The sequence below is a fragment of the Leptonotus elevatus genome, chromosome 5 (genome assembly GCF_054856555.1).
Source record: "Leptonotus elevatus isolate MCC_2025b chromosome 5, RoL_Lele_1.0, whole genome shotgun sequence".
In the NCBI taxonomy this organism is placed as follows: domain Eukaryota; kingdom Metazoa; phylum Chordata; class Actinopteri; order Syngnathiformes; family Syngnathidae; genus Leptonotus; species Leptonotus elevatus.
The window spans coordinates 2,054,134-2,081,610 of record NC_141243.1 but is presented as its reverse complement, the minus strand read 5'-3'; the positions used below and the strand labels follow the sequence as shown (position 1 = coordinate 2,081,610).

General features: G+C 41.3%; 4 protein-coding genes across 6 annotated transcripts; 2 read left to right on the top strand and 2 right to left on the bottom strand.

Moving 5' to 3' along the window:
• Nucleotides 1-8: 8 nt before the first annotated feature.
• LOC147173229 (protein cereblon) lies at nt 9-5,006 on the top strand. The gene is made up of 2 exons (XM_086075376.1): nt 9-828; nt 1,483-5,006. The coding sequence occupies exons 1-2, from the start codon at nt 450-452 to the stop codon at nt 1,635-1,637; spliced, it is 534 nt and encodes a 177-aa protein (XP_085931502.1). The 5' UTR covers nt 9-449; the 3' UTR covers nt 1,638-5,006.
• On the bottom strand, nt 1,673-6,334 carry LOC147173228 (protein SET-like). The gene is made up of 8 exons (XM_086075363.1): nt 6,091-6,334; nt 5,109-5,166; nt 3,955-4,097; nt 3,758-3,861; nt 3,564-3,677; nt 2,836-3,006; nt 2,628-2,759; nt 1,673-2,547 (listed from the first exon to the last, which is right to left on the bottom strand). Exons 1-8 carry the CDS (start codon nt 6,161-6,163, stop codon nt 2,524-2,526), a joined length of 819 nt encoding a protein of 272 aa, XP_085931489.1. The 5' UTR covers nt 6,164-6,334; the 3' UTR covers nt 1,673-2,523.
• Nucleotides 6,335-8,133: 1,799 nt separating this feature from the next.
• Nucleotides 8,134-22,497, top strand: LOC147173227 (serine/threonine-protein kinase N1-like). 3 transcript variants are annotated; one of them, XM_086075240.1, is made up of 20 exons: nt 8,134-9,642; nt 10,315-10,490; nt 11,930-12,066; nt 12,181-12,337; nt 12,934-13,014; nt 14,450-14,556; nt 16,514-16,690; nt 16,811-16,886; nt 17,660-17,795; nt 17,898-17,988; nt 18,738-18,790; nt 19,056-19,113; nt 19,935-20,026; nt 20,130-20,306; nt 20,451-20,564; nt 20,631-20,707; nt 20,779-20,921; nt 21,374-21,481; nt 21,544-21,624; nt 21,882-22,497. In XM_086075240.1, exons 2-20 carry the CDS (start codon nt 10,358-10,360, stop codon nt 22,083-22,085), a joined length of 2,202 nt encoding a protein of 733 aa, XP_085931366.1. In that variant the 5' UTR covers nt 8,134-9,642; nt 10,315-10,357; the 3' UTR covers nt 22,086-22,497. The 3 variants fall into 3 exon arrangements, with proteins under 3 accessions (XP_085931366.1, XP_085931365.1, XP_085931367.1); XM_086075239.1 differs by having other exon boundaries at nt 17,660-17,828; XM_086075241.1 differs by having other exon boundaries at nt 8,136-9,642; nt 17,660-17,828; nt 20,502-20,564.
• Nucleotides 22,269-27,412, bottom strand: LOC147173226 (palmitoyltransferase ZDHHC12-B-like). Its single transcript, XM_086075364.1, has 5 exons — nt 27,055-27,412; nt 26,513-26,646; nt 25,951-26,031; nt 25,374-25,540; nt 22,269-24,314 (listed from the first exon to the last, which is right to left on the bottom strand). The coding sequence occupies exons 1-5, from the start codon at nt 27,149-27,151 to the stop codon at nt 23,999-24,001; spliced, it is 795 nt and encodes a 264-aa protein (XP_085931490.1). The 5' UTR covers nt 27,152-27,412; the 3' UTR covers nt 22,269-23,998.
• Nucleotides 27,413-27,477: the final 65 nt, after the last annotated feature.

The following is a 27,477-nucleotide window of genomic DNA, read 5'->3' as shown; positions in this document are numbered from 1 at the left end:
AAATGGGCGTCTAATGTTTTACTCGGCATATTTTTATTTTGTTTATGGTTATTTATCTTTTAGTTTGTTTATGTATGTTTACTTGATTTGGTGAGTGTTTATTTGCAATAATTATAAACATTGATTTGTTAAATAAAGATATGAGGGGTGAAAAAAAAAGGGAAATGGTCGCATTTCCGTGTATGACCGAGCATAGTTAAGAAAATAGCTCAAAGTGCACTAAATCGCGTTTTGTAAACGCATACATAACGGTTGCAGTCTAAGCATCCTGTTTTAAAATCGGCCCAAAACATTTTAGGGGGGTGGCAAATGCGACGGAATTACTGTTATCAATGCTAAAAACAAAAGGTGCTAACGGCCCCGCTAGCTGCTTGGCGACATTTGTATCCATGCGCGAGTGACTGCTTAGTGCGCTAAGGCCTCCGCGTTCCGATTTAATACAAAAAAAAATGGAAATAATCTCGTGTATGTTTGTACTTGTGGCCGCCGTGTGTCGGCCCGTCGCGGCGTGTGCCACCGCCGAAGCGGGGAAGACCAGCGCCGACACGCTCATTTTGTGTCGGGCTTGTGGACACGAGCTGGCCTCCGGCTCGGACACCATTGCCAGCGTGCACAGCCGCATGGCGTTGTCGGGCCGCAACGACACGCTGCCCGGGGGTCGGCGAGTGCACGTCCAGACGTTCGAGAACCCGCAAGGCCTCCAGTTTGAAGTGGCTACCTTCCGCAGGGCGGACGTGGACAAACGGTGGCCTGCAGACAGACACTTCTCCTGGTTTCCGGGGTTCTCGTGGACCGTGGCCTCGTGCCCGCGTTGTAGGACGCACTTAGGTGGGTCAGGGCCATTACTACGTCCGCTGCTCATATTAGGGGGAAATAACAGCCCCGAATAATCAATATACAAAAATGGGGAAACTGCATAAAAATTCGGTTAGCGAAACTTAGAATTTTCTTAAAAATTAATCAACTATTTGCTAATCTATTGTACACTATTCATTTTTAAAAAGCAACAACTACACAAACAAGACTTTTGTAAAAAATAATTAAATCCAGTAAATCAAAAACACTCATCCAAAAATAATGAAAATGTAAATTTAAATGTTTGATTTGATTAATATACAAAAATGGGTAAACTGCATAAAAATTTGGTTAGCTAAACTTATCATTTTCTTAAAAATTAATCAACTATTTGCTAATCTATTGTACACTATTCATTTTTAAAAAGCAACTACACATACAAGACTTTTGTAATAAATAATTAAATCCAGTAAATCAAAAACTCATCCAAAAATAATGAAAATGTAAATTTAAATGTTTGATTTAATAGAAAATGTTGCTGCATTTTCAATGTTAAACCTAGCTTAAAAAATATATATTTTTGAAATTGCCCCCCAAAAATAAAAATCTAATAGTGAAGATACTGCATGCGCGCCAAACAGCATTTCTCCTTATTCCCAAATTCCTAAGCAGTTGTTGTCATTCAAGGTTGGGCCTTCCAGCCAAACTTCTGGCCCGCCACCATCACGGCATCTGCGTTCGAGTCTTCGGACCAGACCTTCCTGGCTCTCATCGTAGAACGCCTGCTGCGAGAAGACTTCGCCTCCAGCCTGCTCATCACCCCCAAATCCTTTATCAGCTGACCTGTTGTGTTTGAACACTCCCACACGCGTGTATATACACATGAACATTTTATTATTGAATCAAAAAGTAAGTTTACACCTCAAACAGTTTCTTTCCCCACCGCCTAGCGGAAAAAGGAAGGTGAAGCCGGGATTTTTTTTTTTTTGTATATCCATGAAGTGAGCATTGGGGGGAGGGGCCAAAATTTACAAGCTTTTTTTTCCCATTTTGTTCTTTATTAAAAATGTCATTTCAAATTCCATGGATATCTGTAAAACAATACAATGAAAACAAAAAAAAGTCCCATAGAAATGGTGTCAAAATAACCACTCTTGCCCCCCCCACCCTCAGTCCGCTTAACCTCCCCTCCCATACTAGTAGCCAACATGCCTCCCCCTCCCTCTTTAACATGAAAGGAATGAGCTGCTGGGGGAAGAAAAACAAAACAAAAAGGTCCAAAAATGAAAAATAAAAAAAGAAAAGAGAATGATGAGGTCTGCTAGAGCTAAGGTGACTACACCATGGCTTCTTCTCACCACACCTGGGAACAGGAGCACATCTGTGGGAAGTATCTTCAAATTCTACGAGATTCTATTTTTTTGACTTTTTTTTAATTATGACAACAAGAGAGCAAGAGTGAGAGATGAACCCCCAGGGGTTGTGCACGTACGTACGTATACTCACAATTGGGGGGGAGAAAGTGCCGCTGGCCTTTTCTTATAAAAGCCGCGCGGGTGAAGGAGAAGGAGGCTTCAGAATGTCAAAAAAACGAAGCGCACGCATGGACTTAATAAAACAACGACAAAAAAAAACAAAAAATGAACAGCAAAAATAAACCTTTGCTCCCGAACATGACTTGATAAAGCAAATGGGGAATAGAAGGGCGAGGAGGGCGCGGCGGGCTTCTCAGTCATCGTCTCCGTCGTCGTCCTGCGCGCGACAATTGCCAAAATTAGTCACCCAAACAAAAACAACAACAACAACAAAATGGCAAATTATTGACTCTCTACCTCTCCATCTTCTCCATCGTCATCATCGTCATCTTCTCCGTCCTCATCGCCTTCCTCGTCAATGTCTTCGAGGCCTTCCTCATCCTCTTCGTCCTCCTCGCCGTCGCCTTCCTCGTCGTCCATGTCAGGGACCTGACAACAACAACAACAACAGTTTAACACACGTTTGTTTTTTCGCGCGTGTGTGGGCTGTGGGGGGGGCACCTACCAAATAGTACTGCAGCGGGTTGGGCCAGATGTCATCTTTGATGACCTCGCCCAGCTCATCGGCGCCGGCGTCCGCGTGGTCGGTGAACCAGGTGAAGAAGCTCTCGGGCTCTTCGTGTTGCCTCTTGCGGCCCGCTTTGTTCTGCGTCTGGCTGGAGCGCTTGGTCAGGTCCTTCCGAGAAACACACGCAAAAAGGGGTGATTTAAACTCATGACAGTGGCTCCTGAAAACAAGTTTGCAAATAATAGCGGTTCGTGGGTAGCTTAAATTAAATTAACAGCTTGTAAAATTGGCACAAAAAAAATAAAAAACACACACACATTACAACACGAAACAAAGATAATTGACATTCAAAACACCTTAAATGACAAAGTATTGAAAAACAGTCGAACATTCTTTTAAGTATTAAGTGGCTAAAAAATACCACTTTTCAGACCGATACCTCGAGTACTTTTGATATTGAATTGAACACAAGGATAAAAAAAAACTGAACAAAGATGGTTGCTTCTGGTACGGATGATTATTCGCCAAGTACTTCTGAGAACTTTGTGTCAGATATTTCCTCCCCAAATATTTGCCTGATACCGAGAAGTGGTATCAGTTTTCAATATATATATTTTTTTAATTGAATTGACCGATTAATCTATTACCTGCTAAATATTGGAATCGACTGGGAAAAAAACTGCCCAAGCCCCACAAATATTGTGTATCGAAATTTTGCGCCTTACCTTTCCTGACTTCCATTTGATTTCCGTCGACTTTGAAGATGGGTCGCCGCTCTCGTTCAGGTGGAATTCTTTGGAAAGGACTTTGTTTTCGAAGTATGGGTTCTCGTCAAAATACTGCGAGAAAAAGCACACGTCTAAAAACAGGGGCCTCCATTTTATGCCAGCGGGCGAGCACGGCGTCGAGATGTACTTACAAAATCTATTCTGTAACCTGACTTTATGTCTTCAAACTCTGTCACCTCCACTCGGCTCAGGTAGTGAAGCGCCTCCTCATCCTCCTCCCCCAGTAGGGCAGATACTTTGGGAGACAACGTGAAAAGTGGCGTGAATAAACGCACCGGGTCGCAGCAGGGGGGGGTCGTCCGGGTCGCGCTCGGCTCGGGACGCTCACCTTGTGGATGGTTGACAAATGTGGTGACCCAAAAGTTGGGTATTTTGGCGATCAGTTCCGATCTCTTCTGAAAGAACGGCTGGCGGAGTTTATTGTACTTCTGTTCTACTTTCAAGATCTCCTCGCTGGCCTGCTCGTTCAACCTGTTCACGTCAGATAAGCAAAATCAGTTCGTTCATATTTTCAGTTAACATGTAAATTTGAGGTTTGCTAAACTTTTGTTCTAAAATGACACGCACGCTGTATTTTAAACTGTGCATTTCATTTGGGAATTCTGAGTCCAAATTTAAGCTATTCTAACAGATCTCAACAAAGTTTCATGATTGGACTGCGTCGATTTCATTTTTAATTAAAATTTTGCTTTGATTGACTTTCATTGATAAACTTCTCGTTCGCGGGACACTTATAATCTCAAATATCAATTTTGTACTCAGTCAAGGTTTTCCCCTTTGAAAAGTACATTTGATTCTCGGCTGTAATTTACAAAACAAAAACTTTGCTAGACTTAATGGTGGGAACTTACTTGTCCTATATTAAATTGGTTGGCAAAATTATATTTTACCCCACTTATGGGACTATTTTTTTAGTACAGTATACGATAAATGTTCAATTCTAAACAGAAATTAACGCTTTTCTAAACAAATGTCTTTTTACAAGCATACTTTTTTAGAAATTGAAATCGTTTTTAAAATAAAAAAAAATCAAATATGCTTGAAATTTTATATATTTGTAAATCCTAAAATTTTGTTTTGGTTAGGCTTTTTTTGTGTTAACTCACAGTCACCATTAACTGAGTAAGAAATGGCTAGAGAAATAATTACAAACATCTCATTTGTTAGATAACTTTAAGTATAATTTTGAAATTGTCAGTGTCACAATGAGATGTGAGCAAAAGTATACGGTTCATTCATTTTTCAGTGGCAAGTTAATTCACATTTGCTTGATTTTTTTTTAAAACTTTCAGTAGTGTGTACAAATTCCGGGAAGTAGTTTTTAGTGTAAACTGTCATTGAATACTCATTCTACACTGAAATAAAAGCACATCAACCCTCTGACATTGTGCTCATTTATGCTGCCTGTGAACACAAAGTGAGGGGGGGGGGGGGGGGGGGAATCATGTCAACATGAGACAAAAAAAGAAAAAAGAAAATTACCTGTCGATTTCATTTTGCACTTCGTCGATGTGTTCAATAGCTTCTTGCTGCTCTTTCTCTGTTGGAAGTGAAACAAAACAACGTTAGAAACAATCAGTATTTGTATTTGGCACATGAAGCACAAATTGATAATTAAAAAAAAGAGGGGGGGGGGGGTCTGGGCTACTTTGTCCATTTGGGATAGCTAAACTACGTTGGAATTCTCTGGAAAGAAGATTTAATGTCCATTATCGCGCTGGTGGTGGAGAGGCGCATGCAGAGTTGCGTTCACGGCCAATCGCGGGATTTGTGGCTCGTTTCCTGCCGGCTGCTGGCCGCCTCCGAGGCCGCGTGGTTTAAATGTGGGACACACGACTCGACTGTTCTAGTGCAACGCAGCCGTGCTAGCTAGCTAGCATGCCAACAGCCCCCAGAAACATTCACGAAGACCCCATTTTGCCCCCGCCCTCTTCTTTACTAAGCGGGAAAACGTGTATTTACGTACTTTTTCAAATTGCTTTTAAACGCAACCAAAAACGTCGTCAGAATCGCGTTAGGTAACCGCTACAACAACACGCTAGCACACACGCTTGCGACCGAAACGCAAAATATGAAAGAGACTGCTTTCATTTGGGCGGTTGTGGAACGTCACAATGGTCTAAATAATGGTGATGCACATGAAAGTAAACGCGCGCGACTCCCAACTCGCGAGCCTAAAAACGCCAGCTAACGATGCTAAATGGAGGAGGAAGAGGAGGTTGGGGGGGAAAGCTAACATGGCTTCCCCCGTGCCCGACAACAGCACGCTAAGCTAACAAAACGAGCCACAATGCGAACGAGCGGACACGAAAAGGTCGAATTAGAATAAAACCGCGAGGCAAAGCTAACAAAGGACGAACCGCATGAATAAAAGTACAACGAGGACACGAGTGGGAAATGCGTTGCAAGGAAGAAAGTGAGGGGGAAAATGGCGGTGAAACAAGGAGGCCGCCATGGCGCTTACCGGAGGTCTCGTCCGCTCCGTCGTGGTTCGAGTTGAGCTCCTTTTTACTCACTTTTGCCGCCGAGGCCGACATGTTTGGTCGCGAGGGGAGCAAATAAGAAGAAGCCGGGTCGGGGTCGCGGGGGGTTTTGTTCTCGAGAGCGAGCGAGAGCACGGTTCAATGGGCGTAAAGTTGAGGCGAGATGAGGGAAAAAAGCCACCAACGTGCTGCTGGCGTGCGCGCACACACAATGTGAGTGAGCGAGTCCGCACAAAGTAAGATAGGAGGCGCTGGTGGGCGGATCGATACAAAACGTCGAGCGCAACGTCGGCTTTGATATTGACGGATACCACTATGATGACGGCTTTCTAAAAAAGAGAATTGTAATTCATAAAAAAAAAAAAAAGGTTGCATTATTTGTGTTTGCTTTTCTATTTTTATTTATGTGCTTCACTCTGCTTCAGCTGTATTTTCAAATTCTCTCTAAATAGTGTATGATGCATTTCAGTAAATGTGTATTTTATTGGTGTATCGCTAAGGGTTATAATAATTTTTGATTTTTCATTATAGTTTTTTTATTTTTGTTTTAAGTTGATATATTTTAAATTCAGTTCATTTTGATTACGGGTTTGGCAGTTTGGATTTTTTCATTTTTATTAGTTTACTTTTTTTTTTTTTTTTTTTAGTTAATAAATGTTACCAGTAATTTTTTTCTACATTTATGATACTCCTTTTCCCAAAAACACTTTTATTTAATTTTGTCTAAGAAAAAAAAATATGCTTAGTGTCAAATCTGTTAAATACTCACTCCTGGTACTTTCAGTCCTGCTACTCAAATGAGGAGTTTCAGTAGGATAAAGCCATGTAACAATAATAGAATAATAATAATGACAATTATTTAGGGAAAAAAAAGGAATATACCTCTTAAAAATGGCTCCATGTTAGAGAAAGTTATAGTCGCTCTTCACGGTTGTGGGTGACATCATAAACAAGAGGCGGGAAAGGCCTGATAGCGTCGCTAGTTTGCGACAATCACATTTTTGACTGAAAAATGGGAGTGCATGGAGAGACGCATACAATAAAGGAGAAAGAAACATAGAAATAGAAGAGAACGTTGATCAAGTGGCAACAAAACCAATTTCTTCAGATTTGGGATTGCTCTCACGTGTTGAATGTTTAGAGATTGAGCCGCAATATCACGAGGAAACATTTGTACGACCAGACCATCTTCAGACACGATCAGTTTTTCAAGACTTACCATATTGAATCTGTTAAGTATATGACAATGATCATACATACTGCTGTGTGTTCTTCAAGAAATTCAGAGCTGGAACAATTCAAATGGTTTCAGTCTGGATTGTGAGATTGAGACTTTCAGTTCCTTTTTTGTATGCTCTGCTGCGCTTTGGTCAAATACTGTAAAGACCAGTTTTTCTATTTTGGGGGCCATTTCGTTATTCAGGCTTTAATTGTATTTTTACTTATTGTTTTATTTATGTATTTATTTCCAAGCCACAAAACTGAAGGGAAGAAAATTACATTTTGCATTATATTTCCTAAAGACACATTCAACCAATTGCAAAAAGGTTTTATAATTAATGATCATTTTGATGGTTAAAAAAAAAGTTTTAGAAAATATGTGCGACCGATGGGAGTCATTTTGGTTGGGGGGTTATTATAGAAACAATTTGTGTTAATTTTTATTCTTGAGTCATGAAAAAAACATATTGTAGAAATAATTTGTCCTATTTTTTTGTGGTGATTTTATGCACCAATAAAAATAATGACAATGAATGAGAAGAATTTCCCTGCTGCAACGTATCTGCACAGACTTTTTATTTAAGACTTTATTAGCACAATAAAGTGTTTTCTATTTACCTTATATACTTTGCACAAAATCTGCGAACCAGTCATCGTGTACATTTAGAATTTGAAGTCAGAATTCCGCAAAAAAATATCAGCCATCAGCACAAATGAGTTTTGATATCGTTGATACTGTCCGTAGACTACTTGGTATCGGATCGATAACGATCTTTCAGTATCGTGCACTACATTCAGAAGCTCCACTAGCCCGCCTCCAGGAGCCCGCCTCCGCCTCCGCCTCCGCCTCCGCCTCCGCCTCCGCCTCCGCCTCCGCCTTCGCCTCCGCCTCTTGCTCCGAGCTGCTGCCGCCTGCCCACTGTGCCCTCTCCCCAGTGCCCACCGGCCAGGAAGTCCGCCGAAGTCCGCCGAACTCCGCCTCTCAAAATAGGGCTCCGTCCGAGCATCCGTGGAGTTCAAATCGTGGAGTTCAAATCGCACACGGACGTCGTCAGAAGAAAAAGAAAATCTAATTGAAGGTTCCCAAAAGGACAATTTGGACTGTTGTTGTTTTTCAGCCATCCGAATGGCGAACGCTTAATTCCCCCACGTAAAGTCAACGTTTGTGGGTCAAATGTGTCTTTTATCGACTTGATCCCTGTCGCCTTTTTAAGCTTCTTAATGGCGCTTGTTGGCCGGCGGGCTGCGTTTAAAGGCTAATTGCGACGAGGCTTTGCGGTTTTAAGTGGCCACGTTAATTACATTTGTCAGTCACTTTACACGAAATGGCAACAAGTCCCCGCCACGACTCGTCACAACTGTTTTAGTTACGTTAAAGTCGCAATAAAATCTACACTATAGTAAAGTTCAAATTCATACTAGGTAGCTGTGTTTTCTGGGCGCCCGTGAAGGCAACATTTGATCAGCCATCTTAAATCAGGCTTTAAATACTTAAGTAGTGATTTTAAAACAACGTCGCACTTCCTACCTTGACTTCGCAAACAAACGTAATTGGGTACACACAAAATATGGTAACATTAGTTAATTGTACTTAAATAATTGTATTTTGAAAAATTGGAGTGAAGTTGCAAAGGTCTTCTGGATCGTCCAATCTGTGTAGTATACGTACTTGTATTATACTGCCCCCTGCTGGTTAATATGCACACATCAGAAGGAGCAGCACAATCATTTGCACGAACTGTTTAATTCCTTGGTAAATTCTATTTAATTATGTTATTAGTTTATAAAGTACATTTCAGTACAAATGCCTGTACATAGGTAGACATAAATGATATCTTATTAAAACGCATTACAATTAAAAAATACAAATCTAGAGCTGCATGCATATTTCCGGTCATCCTAAATCCAAAATGATCATCACATTCTTTAAATAGTGTTTTTATTGTTGCTCTGCCATTAGCGGGCCTCCCCAATTCGTCTGGCCCTTCTGCATGTAAACATGCTTGCCCGAGCCGAGCCCAGAGCAACCGATCAATGAAATCCCATCCAGCATTCCAGCATCCTCGTCCTGAAGGAGAGCAGATTGGCTCCGGCTCCGGCACTGGCAGTGTTGTCGGATGCAGCAGGAAGCGGATGCGGCGGGGCGAGAGGAGGCAGACGGGATGGGAGAGGAGGAGGAGGAGGAGGAGGAGGAGGAGGAGGAACGGGAGGAGGGCGGCTTTCAAGGAGAGTGAAGGTGGAGAGGCAGGACTGTTTTCTCGTAGGATGATGACACATTCTTAGTCCTTGTGGAGGAACCACATCACTAAGAGGTAGGGTATCTATTCTCGTGTTATTATTATTATTATTATTACGTTTTCTGTCTGTGTGTCATTGTTTATTTAAGGACATTGTCGCATGGGGGGGGGGGGGGGGCATGATTTCAGACAGTCCCCAAAGACGATACAAGACCTGATTGAGAGATGAAATGAAACCATTTTCGGGTTGAGGAAAGTTACGACTTTCTGCTGTCCCTGAAGGGAACGCTTGAAATGGTAAATAGGTCAAAATTAAACGAAACAACTATGGTGTGAGGACAATTCTGCTTCGGGACGGTCCCTAATGGCAACAACGGACTTGAGAGAGGGATGGAAATGTAACTAAGCAATTTTGTGTTTGCAGGGACAGCTTTAACTTCAGACTGTCCCTGAAGGCAACATCATAAATAGATAGGTTGACAGAATATCCATCCACCATGATCAATTCACTTGTATAGACAGAACAAAACGTTATGTGAAGGAAAGTATGATTTCAGAAAGTCCCTGAAGGTGATTTATATATAAAACGACGCGTAAAAAGAAGTTTACGATTTCAGACTATACCTGAAAGACACCCCCCCGTGACCTGCGACCCAGATAGCCGTTACCTGTAGGCAACATAAGACTTGATTGACAGATGAAATTGGAACAAATATTGGGTGAGGAATAAGAGTTTCTGAATTTCAGATTGTACCCGAAGACACCGCCACCTTCCTGGCTGCTCCGCAGGATGTTTTCCACGGCTCAGCAGATGCTGCAGGACAGCCGCTCCAAAATGAAGCTTCTCCGCCTGCACATCATTAAAGTGGCGCAGGCCGGAAGCGACCAGGATGACCAGGAAGCGAACAGCGCGACGCAACAGGGTTCGTTTCAAGATATTATAAAGCATGATATTTTTGCTACATTTCAGGATGAATGTCAAACGCAAAAACTTGACAGGCGAACTTACCGGAGCTCTCTGAAGGAACTTGCGACTGAGCTCAGAGTGACATCAGCGGGTTGCGACGGCGATAGAGACTGGAGGAGTCACAAAAAGGCACAGGCTTTTACTTTTTGTTGTGTGCTGAAGACATTTGGGTTTCAGATCAAAAGATGACGATGAGACATAAGTTCGGAATTCCAGATTATATTTCGTGGTGTTTAAATCTTGATCTGTTACTTCAGCTCATGTTTCAGACGTTCATTCATTTTTCGAACCACTTATCTTCACTAAAGTCGCAAGTGTACTGGAGCCGCCATTTTCCCCGAAGCATCCCCTTATCCCTGATTGCAAATTGATAGCTCGCCACCATTTTGTTGTTGTGGGATTGTATATTTATGGACATCTTCCGCCTCGTTGTTGTCGGAGCACGTAATGCGAGTAACGTTGATGGTTTCCTCTGCTTGTATTTCACACGACCTTCTATGAAGTCTCACGTTCTCTATATCGATTCTTCCTCATGAGTTGTAGCGAAGCTGTTAGCATGCTAATTAATGAACGGATATGTTTAGGAAAATTGTAAAGAAGGAAAAAGCTTGCCTGTAGTTGAAGTGCAAAACCATGGTATGTAATATTGTACTAGGCTATGCTAATGCTAGACTAGCCTAGTTGTCGAGAGTCAAGGCTCAACTTGCCAGGAATCAACTAAACCATCCTAGACGATCCTACAGGATGCTCATTAACATGCTAATGTAGGACAATTAGTACATTATGGGATGGCTTGTAGTTTATGGATGTTTTTAAACGAAGAGGAAGTATGCTATACTATGCTATATACTGTGCTAGACTAGCACGTTATTACACTACAACATACAAGCTAACGGTAAATGGTCAGTATGAGATGTCAGCATACTAGCCTGTTAGCATGTTAAGCTGTTAGCATATTTGTGTATTTCCTTATCAGCTAATTGTAAATAAACAGTATTTCAAAATACTTGCATGTAAGCATACTTGTAAATAACCAGTATGCTAACATGCAAGTACGTTAGCATACTAGTGTCTTAGCATAGTGGCCTGTCAGCATGCTAGCCCATTAACCTACTAGTACGTACGCATACTAGTATGTTTGTGTACTAGCATGTTAGCATATATACTAGTTAGCTGGAAGTAAACAATGCATTCAGGCATGTTAGCAAACTAGCAGGTTTACATGCTAGCCCGTTAGCTAACATGTAACAGGGGTTATATTTTGTATGTTAGGTTTATGTTTATTGTGTAGCTAGCCTATTAGCATGCTAGCTCGATAAAATACTCGATCACATGACTTTCAAGTGCAGTTGCGATGTGTTCAAGTGTAATACGTCTTTCTGGCTCCGCCTCCAGGGCCGTCCGGGGAGGATGGCCGCCTGGCCGAGCTTCGTCACTACACGCAGCGCGAGCACGACGCCCTGCGGCTGGCCGAGGATGTGCTGGCGCAAATGGATGCCGTGTCGTCGCCGGACCGCGAAGCTCGCTCAGAGGTACGGTTCGGGTGCTCGGATTCTGTTAGGACCTCGAGGACCGGAATTGGTGAACCCTGCGTCGGGATCTTGTGGCTTTGCCGGCACGCGACCGATGGGGTCTTTTGATGTCAGGCTGAGATGCGGCGCGATGACTCGTCCCAGCGTTTACGACTCCTGCGGGCGTCCGTGGAGGCGTGTCTGAGGGATGACAGGAGGGCCACGCCCGAGATGACCGACGCCCACTCGGACCCGGGTCCGCGCTTGTCCGGCCGACCTGCCTCGCTGACAGGTGGGAAGGCATATTATAGCGTGAAAAAATATGTATATGGAAACAACGTATCAAAAAATGAAAAATAGACCAATAGAGCCGTTTAGTATCAAATATATACAGGAATATAAAAAACAAGTACAAATATGAAATAATAAAACAACAAAATGATAAACAATATCCAAAATGTTTTTAAATGATAAAACAAGATATAAAAATATTAATACATAAAAAAAATATATATAAACTGGGGAAAATATGAGTACAATATATATGTTTTATTTGCATTGTTATGGGAAGACTTCTGTATGCTTTTATATTTTATATGTTTTGTAATATATATTGAATGTTGACATCTGACACATTTTCTACCGTATATCCACCACGAAGAGAAGATGCTGTTGTATGTGATTAACAGGAACAAACTTGTGTAATCTGTTTGTCCGACCAATCAGACGCCAGCTGCTGCTGATGCGACAAGGAGGCAAATCCTCGTTTCTGGCATCCCATAATGAGCACAGCATGCTTCAGCATCTTCCTGGCCAAAGCTTTTACTTTGAAATACGTCCAATATGCTGTTCTCAAATATGATTTTGTTTTTTGTTTTGTTTTTCAAGGGAAGCTGGAAGTCAGATTGCTCGGATGTGAAGATTTGTTTTGTCCTGCCGATGATGATGATGATGATGACACAACTTCTGGTGAGATGATTCAGTAATATAAATATATGTATTTCTTCATTTTTAGGTACTTTAGAATGTATGAAGGTGTTTTAGGGCTGCAATGAAATCATTGAAATAGGTCTTTTGTAACCTGGAAACTTTAAACCTGTGTGACATTTTATTTGGCCAAAATAAGACTTTATTCTTTGACATCATAATTTTATTTAATTCATGTTATAATATAATCTCCTCCCCCTTAAAAAAATCTTATTATTTTAAACATGGTAGTTTGCTAAAAGCTACACTTTATCTACAGTAAAATAATATTTTACAGTTACAAGTACAATTCTTAAACAAGCGACCTTCCTTCTATTTGAACAAACAGCAATACTGAAATACATTTAAAAAATGTTTGATATTGACAAACATGTAAATGAAGTACATTTTTGCTGTAATCATTTTTTTTTTTCATTTTTATAAACGTACGATGTCGTGTCAGGTCGTTTCTGTTCATTTAAAAGCATTTTTGTGTTTTATTTTGTGAACAACATTTTTTTTTTAATTAAATGTTTTGTCTTTTTTTTTTTTTACTTTTTGTTAACCATAAGAACTTTCCTTGTAACATGACTTTATTTTTCCCCCTAGAATAAATAAAACTTTTTTATCAAATAAGACTTATTTTTGTAATATTCCGACCTTTGTCCTGAAAAAACAAGCCTTTATGTTTGTTGTACAACTTACAACTTTTATTTTTAGATGCTTTTTTTGCATCAAGAAAAATTGTTTTTTTTCTTGTAAGATTTCATTTAGTATTACAATTACTACTAATATATGATTTTGTCTACTAAAAGCCCGCTAGCCTAATGCTAACATATGATGTAAATCTCCTGAGATGAGCTAATGGAAATGAGCACAGCTGTTATGTTAGGGTCATTCTAAACCTTTAAACAAGTGCTACTTTTACACACACACACACACACACGTTTGTTTTCCTATCTTTGTGGGGCCATCTCATTGACATAATGCATTTCCTAGCCCCTCCCCCTAACCCCAACCATCCAAAATGATTGCCAACCCCTATTCCTTATCCTAACCTCAACCATAACCCAATTCAAACCTAAACTCTAAAACCAAGTCTTGACCCTCAAAAAGAAGTCTGAACTTGTGGGGACCACCAAAATGTCCCCACGGTGATAGTTAAACCCGGAAAACACGCGTGTATGGGCCCCACAATGTAGCAAAGACAAAAGCACACACACTTACAAACGGAATACAGAAATACTCACAGGCTCTGTGGAAACAAAAAAATAGTGCTGGAGCTTAGTTGGGGACCTTCTCTGACTCTCCTTGCGCTTAATTATGCTGCATGTCCTTAAGTAGAGCTCGGTGCCGTCCGACATGTTGTGACGCAACGCGACGATGGCCTGCAAAGTACACTTATTGATCTCGAACCAATGTGACTTTCTTCTGGCAGAGATGAGCGCCACCTTGAGGCTGGACGGCAGAGTGGTGGGCAGCACGCGCTGGGCGGCGGCAGGCAGGCTGACCTGGGCTCAAACCTTCTGCCTCACGTTGGAGCGGGTGAGTCCACATACTGTACATTTATTAACAGTGCATGATTTCACTTGCTTTTTTTTTCTCACTTTGCACAGGTTTTATGTCACATTCAAGTTCAGGTTTCATTTTTACATAGCACAAAAACCTCATAATTTGAACAGGGGTGTGAAGACCTTTAATACCCACTGTATGTATGAACTCATTCACTGCCATCAATTCATAAAAAAAAAAAAGTTTATTAAAAATTAGGGGCAAGAAGCGATTTTTTTTAACATTTCATTGTAATTAATCGCATGACTTCACTAGTTAACTCGCAATTAATCACACATTTTATATCTGTTCTAATTGTACAATAAAAAAAAAAAAAAGGTTTTCATACTCTTGTTAATAAAAGTTAAACTAATATAAATAGTTTATAGCCGTCAGTGGCAGTGAATGAATAAAAAAAAAAGAAAAGAAAAAGAAAATATAAAAAATTCAGGGCGTCGGGCGATTAAAGTTTTTAATCGTAATTAATCGCATGACAACACTAGTTAACTCGCGATCAATCACACATTTTATATCTGTTCTAATTGTACAATAAAAAAAAAAAAAAAGGTTTTCATACTCTTGTTAACAAAAGTTAAACTAATATAAATAGTTTATCGCCGTCAGTGGCAGTGAATGAATAAAAAAAAAAGAAAAGAAAAAGAAAATGTAAAAAATTCAGGGCGTCGGGCGATTAAAGTTTTTAATCGTAATTAATCGCATGACAACACTAGTTAACTCGCGATCAATCACACATTTTATATCTGTTCTAATTGTACAATAAAAAAAAAAAAAAAGGTTTTCATACTCTTGTTAACAAAAGTTAAACTAATATAAATAGTTTATCGCCGTCAGTGGCAGTGAATGAATAAAAAAAAAAGAAAAGAAAAAGAAAATGTAAAAAATTCAGGGCGTCGGGCGATTAAAGTTTTTAATCGTAATTAATCGCATGACAACAGTAGTTAACTCGCGATTAATCACAAATTTCATATCTGTTCTAATTGTACAATAAAAAAAAAAAAGGTTTTCATACTCTTGTTAACAAAAGTTAAACTAATATAAATAGTTTATCGCCGTCAGTGGCAGTGAATGAATAAAAAAAAAAGAAAAGAAAAAGAAAATATAAAAAATTCAGGGCGTCGGACGATTAAAGTTTTTAATCGTAATTAATCGCATGACAACACTAGTTAACTTGCGATTAATCACAAATTTCATATCTGTTCTAATTGTACAATAACATTAAAAAAAAGGTTTTCATACTCTTGTTAACAAATGTTAAACTAATATAAATAGTTTATAGCCGTCAGTGGCAGTGAATGAATAAAAAAAAAAGAAAAGAAAAAGAAAACATAAAAAATTCAGGGCGTCGGGCGATTAAAGTTTTTAATCGTAATTAATCGCATGACAACACTAGTTAACTCGCGATTAATCACAAATTTCATATCTGTTCTAATTGTACAATAACATTAAAAAAAAGGTTTTCATACTCTTGTTAACAAATGTTAAACTAATATAAATAGTTTATAGCCGTCAGTGGCAGTGAATGAATAAAAAAAAAAGAAAAGAAAAAGAAAACATAAAAAATTCAGGGCGTCGGGCGATTAAAGTTTTTAATCGTAATTAATCGCATGACAACACTAGTTAACTCGCGATTAATCACAAATTTCATATCTGTTCCAAATGTACAATACAAAAATTCTAGGTTTTCATACTCTTAACAAAAGTGGAGAAAAAAAAAGTTAAACTAATAGAAATAGTTTATAAAAAATAAAAAAAAATAAAATAAAAAAAAGAGCAATGATGATGACATTTCCGAATGAACAATACTGAGCTCTTTATAAAAAAAAAAAAAATAAAATAAAAAAATTAAAAAAATAGTTTATAGCCGTCAATGGCAGTGAATGAGTTAATCATTGCTTATTCGTTAACCTTTGAACTTGGTGTTACGCCGCAGTGTCGCGAGTTGGAGGTCGACGTGTTTTGGCGGGACAACGGTAACATGTGCGCGCTCACCTTCCTGCGCCTGGACCAGCTCCTGGACCAGCAGAACCAGAACCAGGAAGACCAACACAACGGCCACGCCGCCTCACAGGTGTGGCGTCTGGAACCCGAAGGCCTCCTCCACGCTCAGGTAAAGTCAACCTGGAATCCAGTTGGCATTTCCAAATGCACGTCTTTGAATGCAAGTCCACGCGTTTCTTTAGAACTTTCTTTCTTTGAACACATATTTATGATTTTCATGTGCTTAAAGTTTGACTTTGCGGACACGGTGGCGGAGCGACAGCACAAACTACGACGTCAGCGATGCATCTTCACCAAAGAGAGAGGTATGAACACACAATATATATATATATATCATTTAAAAAATATATTTTCTGTTTGTGTAATATTTTGCCTTATTTATAAAATATGCAAGTAGTACATGTTTGTAAAGACCACGATTAACTTTTTTTTTTATATATATATATAATTGGTACAAAGGTGTAAATTAAAAAAATCAATTAACTACTAACTGTATTTATTCATGAATGTATATGTTACATCTATTTTTAAAGATGTATTTTTAATACAGCATTGCAAATTAATTTTCAAAAATGTATAGACGACTTCTACAAACACAAGTATATACATTTTTTTAAATATGCCTGTGTATTTTTTTAAAGCAATATATGTGATCAATTTATTTAACAATTATTTTATATACTGTATTTGCTACAAATATGCAAAAATATTATTTTAAAAAGTACTAATATACTATATAATATGTACTCATATACAAATATATACAAAGCCCAAAATGTATTATACTATCACAAATAGATAAATATAAAATATTTTTTTTATACACACACACACAATAAAAAAAAAGTATTATGTTTTGAAACAACTATATTAAACAATAGTTTTATATTTGAAAAATAATTTTATTAACATGTATGTCGTTTCTGTAAACAAATATAAACCCCAGAAATTACATATATTTTCAAATATGTATTTTTTCATACAAAATTGCAGAAATATAATTTTTAAAAGTCTATTTATATCCTGTATATATTTTAGTAAACACTCACACATAAAGATGATGTAAATGTGTGTGTAGGTAAGAACTTCCTGCGTGCAGCTCAGCTTAACGTGAACTTTTCCACGTGGGCTCACCTGATGCTGAGCGTGCTTCCTGGTTACGCCTCCTTCACCGCTGACTCCGCCCCCCAGCCATGCACATCACCGCCGCCAAGGTCGCCGTCGCCCGCGTCGTCGCCACCGCCAAGGTTGCGACTCTCGACCACGCGCGTGTAGTCAGCGTGTGTGTGATGTCTTTCTTGTCCGTACACGTGCAGCGACGCGCAAACGAGACAAAGTCCTCCCGGCCACCAGGAGGCGACGCAGTGTGTTGATAAAACCTTGGAAACGATTCAACAGCAGCAGATGGTGAGCAAAGTGTTCCCTCGTTATATCACAGTTGATTGTCCGAGGCCCGCTATGTCGCCGAGCACGACTGGAAAAGATAATTAACTCATTCACTCGCAGCCATTTTCACTGAAGCAGCCCCCTTTGCTCCGGGCTGTTTTACTGGAATTTGACTGATTTTGCAAGGCCCGCAGAATAAGAAAGATTAGAGTCTCTTCTATCATCAGCAAAATTTAAAAAAATAAAAAAATTAATTATATATATATATATATATATATATATTTGTATCTGTTTCCGTTTTGCAGCAATTAGCATTAGAATATAGCGAAGTTTCCTCATTATTCAAAAATCTGTTGCAATATGGCCCTGGTTGATCTCTTATACTCTGCTGCCACCTGCTGGTCGTTTTTTTGTAATAACTACCATTGCTTTAAGCCACCTGTTCAGTTCAGAGGCTGCATCGAAGCCTTCTGTATGCTCTAGCATTTAAAAAAAAACACATAAAAAACATAAATTTTTGGGAGTGAAGGATAAATTATTAAAAAAACGTATTTATACATTTTTGGGTTTGAATGAGTTGGCAGCAGGAAGAAGAGGCAGAGAAGGTTCCCAACTAAGCAGCAGTAATTGTAGTTCCAACAGAGAAGAGAAAATATATGATCACTGTAACTAAAATCACAGAAATAAACGTTGGAAATTGTTACTTGATTGATTGATTGATTGATTGACACTTCCGCTGTTCAATTAATTTTCCGTTTTTGTGCGTGCAGTTGCCCTCCAGCAGGAGAAAAGAAAGTCAAGACGACTCAGCCTCTCCTTTCAAGTAACACAACACAAGAACACAAACAGAAACACATTGCCACCTCCACAAACGCACGTCGGTACAAATAGCACACAAACAGAAACCGGAAGTTACACAATGTAAGAACACTCGCACAAAAACACACAATGAACGCAAACATAAGTCGACAAAACATAACAAAAGCTCAAATTCACACCAAACACATAAGAACACACGTTTGCACACACCAGCCGTGCGTCGCGAGACACCCAAAAAGCAACACCTTCTTCTGCTTGTGACGTTTCAGGCTGCACATGTCGGACCTGCGCTACATCTCCGTGCTTGGCAGAGGTCACTTTGGCAAGGTAGCGCCATCTCAATGTTAGTGTGTGTGCGTGTGTGTGGCTTTGAAAAGGTGACAATAAAAGTAGAACTCTCTCCATGCGCGCCCGTTTGGAAGCGTGGCACGTTGTAGTCAGTGTGTCGTCGGCGTAAAACGTTTGTTGTCGTAACCGTTGTCGTGCTCCTGGAGTAGGAAAACGACTGTTGCCGTAACTGTTTTTCTTGTCGTAAATGTTTTTGTAACTGGTGCGCTAAAAGTGTTGATGAAACTGTTGTAATGTTTCAGCAGTTTTTTTTTTTATTGTTGTATGTCTTTGTAGTAGTAGACCTGTTGTTTTAACCGCCGCAGTTGTAACTATTGTTGTTGCATTTGTTGTTCTAACTGTTGTCAACAAAACTGTTGCTTTAACAGTTGTTGTTGTTGTAACGGTTTCGTTTTGGTCGACTGTTGTAGTTCCATTGTTGTGGTATTTATTCTTAACTGTTACTTTTGTTGTTGTCACTGTTGGCCCTTTCGTAACTGCTCTCGTCAGTTACGAAGTCTGTCAGTTGTAGTTGTCGGCTTGTCATCGTTGTAACTTTGGTAGTTGTAACTGTTGTAATCATAACTGTCGCTAAAAAAAATTTTTGTTACTTTTGTTGTCACTTTTGTAGTCATAATTGTTGTCATTGCCGTTGTACTGTAAATATTGTCTTAACGGTTGTCGTAACTTATAATTGTCATTCTGTCGCAGTAGCTGTTTTTGTCGTAACTGTCGTAGTCACAAACGTTGCGCTCGCAAGTGTTGCGAGTTGTACCCCGTCGCCGCCGTAGCCGCCGTCGTTATCGCTGCGTTGCCTTCAGGTGCTGCTGGCCGAGATGGCGCCCACGGGCCGCCTGTACGCCGTCAAAGCCTTGAAGAAGAGCGACGTGGTCACGCGCGACGAGGTGGACAGGTGGGTGGGCAAACGTTTGCGGGGCCGCCGTCCTTCACAGGTCTGAAGAGCCGGCCGGGCCGGGCGCGGGTGTTCTTTGCGCTGCGTGTGCCCCCCCGTGCAGCCTGATGAGCGAGAAGAGGATCCTGGAGCTGATCAGGACGCGGCGTCATCCTTTCCTGGTCCAGCTGCACGCCTGCTTTCAGACCAGGGAACACGTCTGCTTCCTCATGGACTTCCTACCCGGGGGAGACCTCATGATTCACATACACAACAGAGCCTTCACGCCACGGCAGACCAGGTCCGGTTTTTTACCTTCACCTTTTTGCTTTTACGCCACATTTGTTGACTTTTACTTCCGCCTGACAACTTGATTTTGTTTAGTTTTGCTTTGATTTCATTTCAACTTTTGTGTGATGCTTCTTTTTTTTTTCTCTCCATGGAGTTGCTCCGAAACGCCCCTTTATGCGTCCTCTCACCTTCTGTCGTCATGCAGATTCTACTCGGCCTGCGTATTGCTGGCATTGGAATTCCTACACGTTAACCACATTATCTATCGGTAAGCCATGCGTCGTCCATTCTTTAAAAGTGGCGCCTTACTGACCGCGCATCGTGCGCGACGCAGAGACCTCAAGCTGGACAACCTGCTGATGGACGCCGACGGCTTTGTCAAAATGACCGACTTTGGCCTTTGTAAAGAAGGTGGGAAGAGCTTCTGCAAAATGCTCATCGTTCCTTTCCGGTTGTTGTCGATATTTTTTCCTCTTTGTAAGGGATCGGTCACGGGGATCGCACGTCCACATTCTGCGGGACACCCGAGTTCCTGGCTCCCGAAGTTCTGACGGATGACGACTACACGCGGGCCGTCGACTGGTGGGGGATGGGCGTGCTCATCTACGAGATGCTGGTGGGCGAGGTCAGTTTTCGGGGGTCCTAAAATGAGAAATTGATGCGTTTGCTGTTAATGCACAGCTATCGCTTGTTTGACTTATATTACATAGTTATTACACTAATTTATGTTTACTGTTATGCATTTATTCATTTTGACACTGTAATTACAATGTTATTACACATTACGCACTTTTATAGATTATTACAGGAATGTCAATTTTTACAGAAATAGCACTAATTAACCTGATTGTCTTGATGTCATCCCTACATTGTTATTGCGCAGTTAATATGCAATTTTTAAATGTTACTACATATTTATTACACGGTTATTACATAATATCGCTTACAAAGCGCCAAATCTACACTGTTGCCCAAACGTCATGAGACAAGCCTTGTGACGATTTGTGGCGCTAGCAATCTTAAGAAAATGAGGCTAGCTTAAATGTTTTTTTTTTTGTCATGGTGTCTCTCCGCCAGTCGCCATTTCTGGGAGAGGACGAGGAGGAAGTGTTCGACAGCATCGTCAACGACGATGTGACATACCCGCAGTCGCTTCCGCAGGACGCCGTGGCAATAATTCAGAAGGTAAGCATGATTAAAGAGCGTCCAATCTTTACGTGTTGATGATCAAAGTGTTTGTGTTTTAGTTGCTGAAGAAGAACCCGCTGAAGAGGCTCGGCGGCGGGGAGAGAGATGCTAATGAGTTGAAAGGGGAGATATTCTTTGAGGTATAGTGTATAATAATTTTGTTTGAACTCACATGCTAAGCTAACGTAGCATAAGCGATGATGGAGATTGGCGACAGCGTTGTCACTTTACTGACAATCATGCAAAAGCAAAACAAACATCACAACCAGGCAGGCGCACATAAGCCAGCCACGTTGTCTAAGGACCCAGTTCAAGTGACATCGCCAACTAGTGGCCCGGAATGCACACTGCAGCGCGGTCGCTATAAAACTCACGTATTGGTGATTTTGCCTTTCAGGACGTGGACTGGGACGCCCTCCTGTCCAAGCAAGCGTCGCCGCCCTTCCTGCCGTCCCTGAAGACGTCGGCGGACGTCAGCAACTTCGACAGCGACTTCACGCGCCTTCGGCCCGTCCTGTCTCCGCCCGCCACGCCCGGCGGCCTCTCGGCCCAGCAGCAGGAGGCCTTCGCCGACTTCGACTTCTGCGCCCTGCGCGGCTGACGCTTATTCGCCGGCGGCCCCCCCGGCCACCTTTGCCGTCCCCTTCCTCCGGTTCTGCTTTACTGTGACAAGCTCCGCCCACTGCCGTGACCCCCCCCCCCACAGGTGGTCACATGACTCCTGCATGGCGCCTGATGTAGCGTTGTTGAAAATAGCAATTACTAAAAGCCATAGAAATGCTCATCGAGCTGCAAACTAGCAAGTCATTTATTCATCACAGCAGTTGAAATAAGTCGATGTCAACATTATTGATGATCGTGTCAGTATGCCAAAGAAAGGGAAAAACAAGATGGAGCCAGACTGTTACAAACTGCTATATACATGTGAATACACCAATGTATGTAAACAAGAACACGAACGCCACATTGTTTTCATGTGTCTGGTCCTCAATAAATACAAAATACTTCCTGTCTAGTTCATCTACTAACCATTTGTTTAATTCGCAAACTGATTTACTTCCTACCTGGTTTAGCCGCTTCCTGTCAGGTGTTATGTTGAGTTGCTTCCTGATTGGTTCTTCTACTTCCTCCTGTCTGGTTAACGTACTAGTTATCTGACTCGCTTAAATCATGACTAGCTGCTCTCGCTGGTTCTTGCTTCTTCAATGTCTTTTCTATTTCCTGTTTTTTTCCTCAACTTCCTGTCTGCTTCATCGACTCCGGTTGAGTTTATCTGCATGACGGGTTGAACCTACTCTTACTCTATGGGGTGTATGCCGCGGAGGAGGCGGGACTTCCGACTTCCTGGTTCTCACACATCAGCTTTGTTTCCGTTTCCTGTTTGCGACGCGCGGGCCGCGTCCCAGTTCTTGCGCTTCCGCCTTTGCGCCCCTCGGCTGCGCGCTCCCCGTCGACGGGTGCGAGCGCGTAGTGTGTCTGTCTCAGTTGCCCGAAGCATTTCAGAGAGTTGAGACGCCCTGCACGCTCTCGCCAATGGGTGGGAGCGCGCGGTTGGGGGGGGGGTGCGAGTGTTGGAACACGGCCACCAGTGCCCGGAAACGACGCTGATGTGTAAAAGCCGGAAGTCTGTGGCATCGACCCCATTCTGCCATGTTGAGCTGCTTCCTGGTTGCTCTGCTTCCTGTCCAGTTCGTCTACTTCCTGCTTGGTCAAATAACTTCCTGTCTGATTAAACTTCTGGCTTCAGGTAGTCAAGAATCCATGTTGGGTTAAAAAAAAAAAATGATGAACCAACTCTACTCTATTCAGCTCACTGATCTGCATTTATTTCTGGATAGCTGATAGGCCAAGACTTTTGAAGCTGCGAGGCCGCCATATTACTCCTCCCAGGAAACGTCTCTCGCCATAAGATCTATGCATTTACAGTACAGAAATTGGAGAACATTTGAGAAAGTACTTAATAGAAACAGCATGATTGATCCTGTTTTCAATTTGTTAAACATAAACGAGGACTTCAGACATTTTACAACTTGTCTTAAATAAAAGTATGAATAATGTGCTTAATGATGTTTACAGGAGGAAACTTGTATGAGTTTTTATTAAAGAACTATAACTGTAATTCAACAAATGATGCCTCTGCCAAATCTAATATTTGGGGGGGGGGGGGGGGGTCCACATACACCTATACAGTAGTCTGCTCGCGAGATGGGAGGAGTAAGATGGCCGCCCTGTGGCTTCGACGGCTTGCACTGGCTATCGGCTATCCAGTAATATATACAGATCAGTGATCCAGCTAGCCTGATCTGCTTCCTGTGCACTTCCTGTCTGGTTCATCTACTTCCTGTTTGGTTCATCTACTTCCTGTTTGGTCCATCTACTTCCTGTTTGGTCCATCTCCTGCGTATCTGATCGATCTGCTGGTCTCAAGTAGTCCAGAATCTGCGCCAAGTTAAAAAATCTGGTCAAAGTAAACGGGAAAACGTCCATGTGAGAACCTCTAAAACTTGAGGGCGCTCAGACCGGATTCTGGGGGTTCCTGTGGTAGACCTGCTCCCAGGTCACGGCGCCGCACACGCAGAAGAAGTCCCACAGGTTGCAGAGGACGCCGCGGTCGAAGGGGCTGTCGTCGTCGCCGCGCTCCCTCAGGTATGCGATGCGGTGGCGGGACATGAACTCCCACGTGGTGCAGTTGATGGCCACCAGGTAGATGTGGCAGCCCAGCAGCACCGACACCACCGCCGAGAACACGCCCGCCACGCACAGCGCCGCCAACAGGAAGCCGTTGGCGCGGAACCACGCCTCCCACGCGGCACTGGGAGAAATGCCCGACCTGGAAGACGTCAAAACAAGGTGCGCGTCACTGGCCGACGTGCGTGCGTGCGTGACTGACCGTGTGTACGCGGCATGTAGGGCTGCAACTCAAGATGATTTTAAAATTAATTAATTAAATGATTAAGCTCTTGATTACTTTAATTAATGGCATATTTTTTTCCCATCCCTTAATTAAAAGAGTGGACATTATTTCAAAATGGCAGTGCAGAAAGGTACACAAATGTTGCTGCGTGAACGAACATACCAGAGCTCTTGAAGGAATAAATTATGATTTAAAAAAAGAAAAAAGAAAAAAATAGTTGCGCTCAAATGGACTGACACGCAAAACATACAAATGTCACCACACGCTCCTCAGTCATAACGGTCACTGTAAATTTGAATCTAGTGACAAAATAATCACATTCTCACACTTCACCTTCAATTTAAATCTTATCCGAGACATAAATTGTCCCTCATCGTGCTTTTTTGTTTTTGTTTTTAAAGTTCAGATAAGTGATTTACTAATCTTTAACTATTCACTAAACAAGACTTTAAGAACATTGAATAAAAAATAGATATTTAAAATATATATATATATTACCCTGTATATAAAAATGTCAACATTGTACTTCATATGTGACAATAAACAATGAGCGTGACACTGCATTTCCCTATATGTCCACTAGATGGCACCAGTAATTTGAAAATAAAATTTGTAAAATTTCGTCCTTTAGTTTCAAAATATTGTCACTTGTAACACTTATACAATGAGCACAAACATTTTTTTTTTTATGAGCACTTAAATGAGCCACTAACTCTTCAGCTTGACTTTAGTGCGCGCTTCAAAGTGTCAGGACTTGATTGTGATTGGTTAACCAAGAACCAATCATTAACCAGCAGTGCATACGTCATCCAAATTGCGCATATTTATTACTTTAGAGAAGCAAAGATGTCATGAGAGCAGCTTTGAAGTGATAATGAAACACTTTCTATTCGTTTTTGCAAGCCCCGGTGCGATGCGTCTGTTCTTGTGGCGTGTGTGTGCGCGCGCGCGCGCGTGCGTGTGTGTGAAACGTACAGTGCGACCCGCAGCGCCCACAGCAGGGTCAGCAGCTGCACCATCAGGTAGAGCACGAACCAGCGGTGGTTGCGCTCCCCCACGCAGTTCTCGATCCACGGGCAGTGGTGGTCGAAGCGACGCACGCAGCGAGAGCACGTCGGGCAGTGCTTGGCTCTCATTGGCTGCTGCTCGTAAAACACAAATGCACGCAGGAAGTTTAAACAACATCTCAAACTTCATTTTCAAAATGAAGATCGCTTCGCTTCATGCTAAACAAACAATGCGTTTGCGTTTAGTAATAAAGAACTATAGAAAATTGCTAAGCTAGCTACATGAGGCTAAGCTAAAAAGAATCCCACCAATTTGAAACCATGTACACTGTGGCATGATGGGTGGTGTAGTTCTTTCTTCAGTGTCCTGAAAGATGCCTACAAAAACAAATACTTACCGTTTTTCTGCAATTCTGTGCATTTTCTCAAAGCGGCTTGATAGTGCACAATAAAATGTAAGCGTGCGTTCCTGAGCGGTGTATTATTTTCTCAGAGCGTCCATTTCGAAATGTCCAAAACGCGCACTTAGTGATGATGTTGGTTACCTGCAGCAGGCAGAAGCCGCAGCGCCGCAGACGGCAGGTGGAGGACTGAGGCATCATGGACTGGCTTTCCAGATCTGAAGGCTGCAAAGGACACGTGCAAATATGAACATTTTTCTTGTTTCAATTTAAAAAAAAACAACTAAATAAATATTGTTCTGTACATGATTAATATTTTCTTTCAGTAAAGGCTTTCAATGGATTTGCTTTGCGAGTTACAATTTATTAATTAATATTTTCACTATTTTTTCCAAAGAAAAGGAGTGTATTAAAGGGAAGACATTTTCTTTTTATCTTCCCCTTGAGAATAACATTGTTTAAATGATTTACAAAAACAAAACATAAAAGTATTTGCAGTGAATGATTTTTTTCTTATCTTTTTTTTTTTAAGTTCCTGACCACTACACAAAAAAAATATTTCAGACACAAAAGAGAGAAAAAGAAAAAAAAATGCTGTACATTTACTTTACAGCATAAAAAAAAACACCCAGAATGCTTTTTTTTTCAGTCTACTTGAATCATTTATTTTGTTAGATTTTTTACAACTTTTGAGCCATGACGTCACCTTGACGGTGTCCGTGAGGACGAAGCCCGGGTCCATGAGTGACACGGCAAAGTACAACAGCACCGACAGCACCACCAGCAGGAAGAACAGCACCGGAACCGTCAGCTCGCCGCGCTCCTCGCATTGGCGCAAATCTTAACACAAACACACATTTTTCATATAATCGACCTATTTCATACGGAACCCCAGACATGACATAATTGGAGAGGCAAAAATAAATCATTTGTGCCCAGGAAGTAGGTATAGTGTGCGCCACAAATACAAATAGGCAACGTCGATATCATTCCTGGACGGTTATATGAGCAAATCGAGCGCACCTTTACAAGAACCGCTGAAGTAGAAATACGGTTTCTTGCCAACGTGCGCTCCATTTGCCTACCCGAACTAACAAGCTGACCATTGCAAAGATAAACTCGCAAATGAGTATTTCGTGCGCACTTTATACTTATTTCGCGGTCACAAAACAGCATTTGGTGACCACAACTTAAATGTTCCCACCCGGCCTATGTCATATATGTTTGCTATGTAACTAAACTACTTACCGGTGTTGTGCACGAATAGAATCAGCGTTATGACCCAGGTCAACACAGTGTGTGTGGCCCGAACCAGGAACCCGGTCCGGAACATGTTTCGAACCATTTTATACCCTAAAAATAATCAACTAATTTTGTACAGCTTTTGGGTCATTAGCCACACCGCTAGCTAGCCAGCTGGCTAACGACAAGCATCGCTTAAAACAACATAACTGCTACGACTAACGTAGAGGCAGATCGTTTAAAGCCTACATTACCGTATTTGCTTCGTTAAATGGAAGCTATGCGGTTGAGTTGTAGCGTTTGTACAAGGTAAAAGCGACATAATGTAGGCTACGGTAACGCGCTGTCCGCTTCCGCTTGAGTGTTGTTGTACGGATACTCGAGTAGGACAAAAGTCTTTCGAGCTCTGCGTTGTGTGTGGGAATTCGC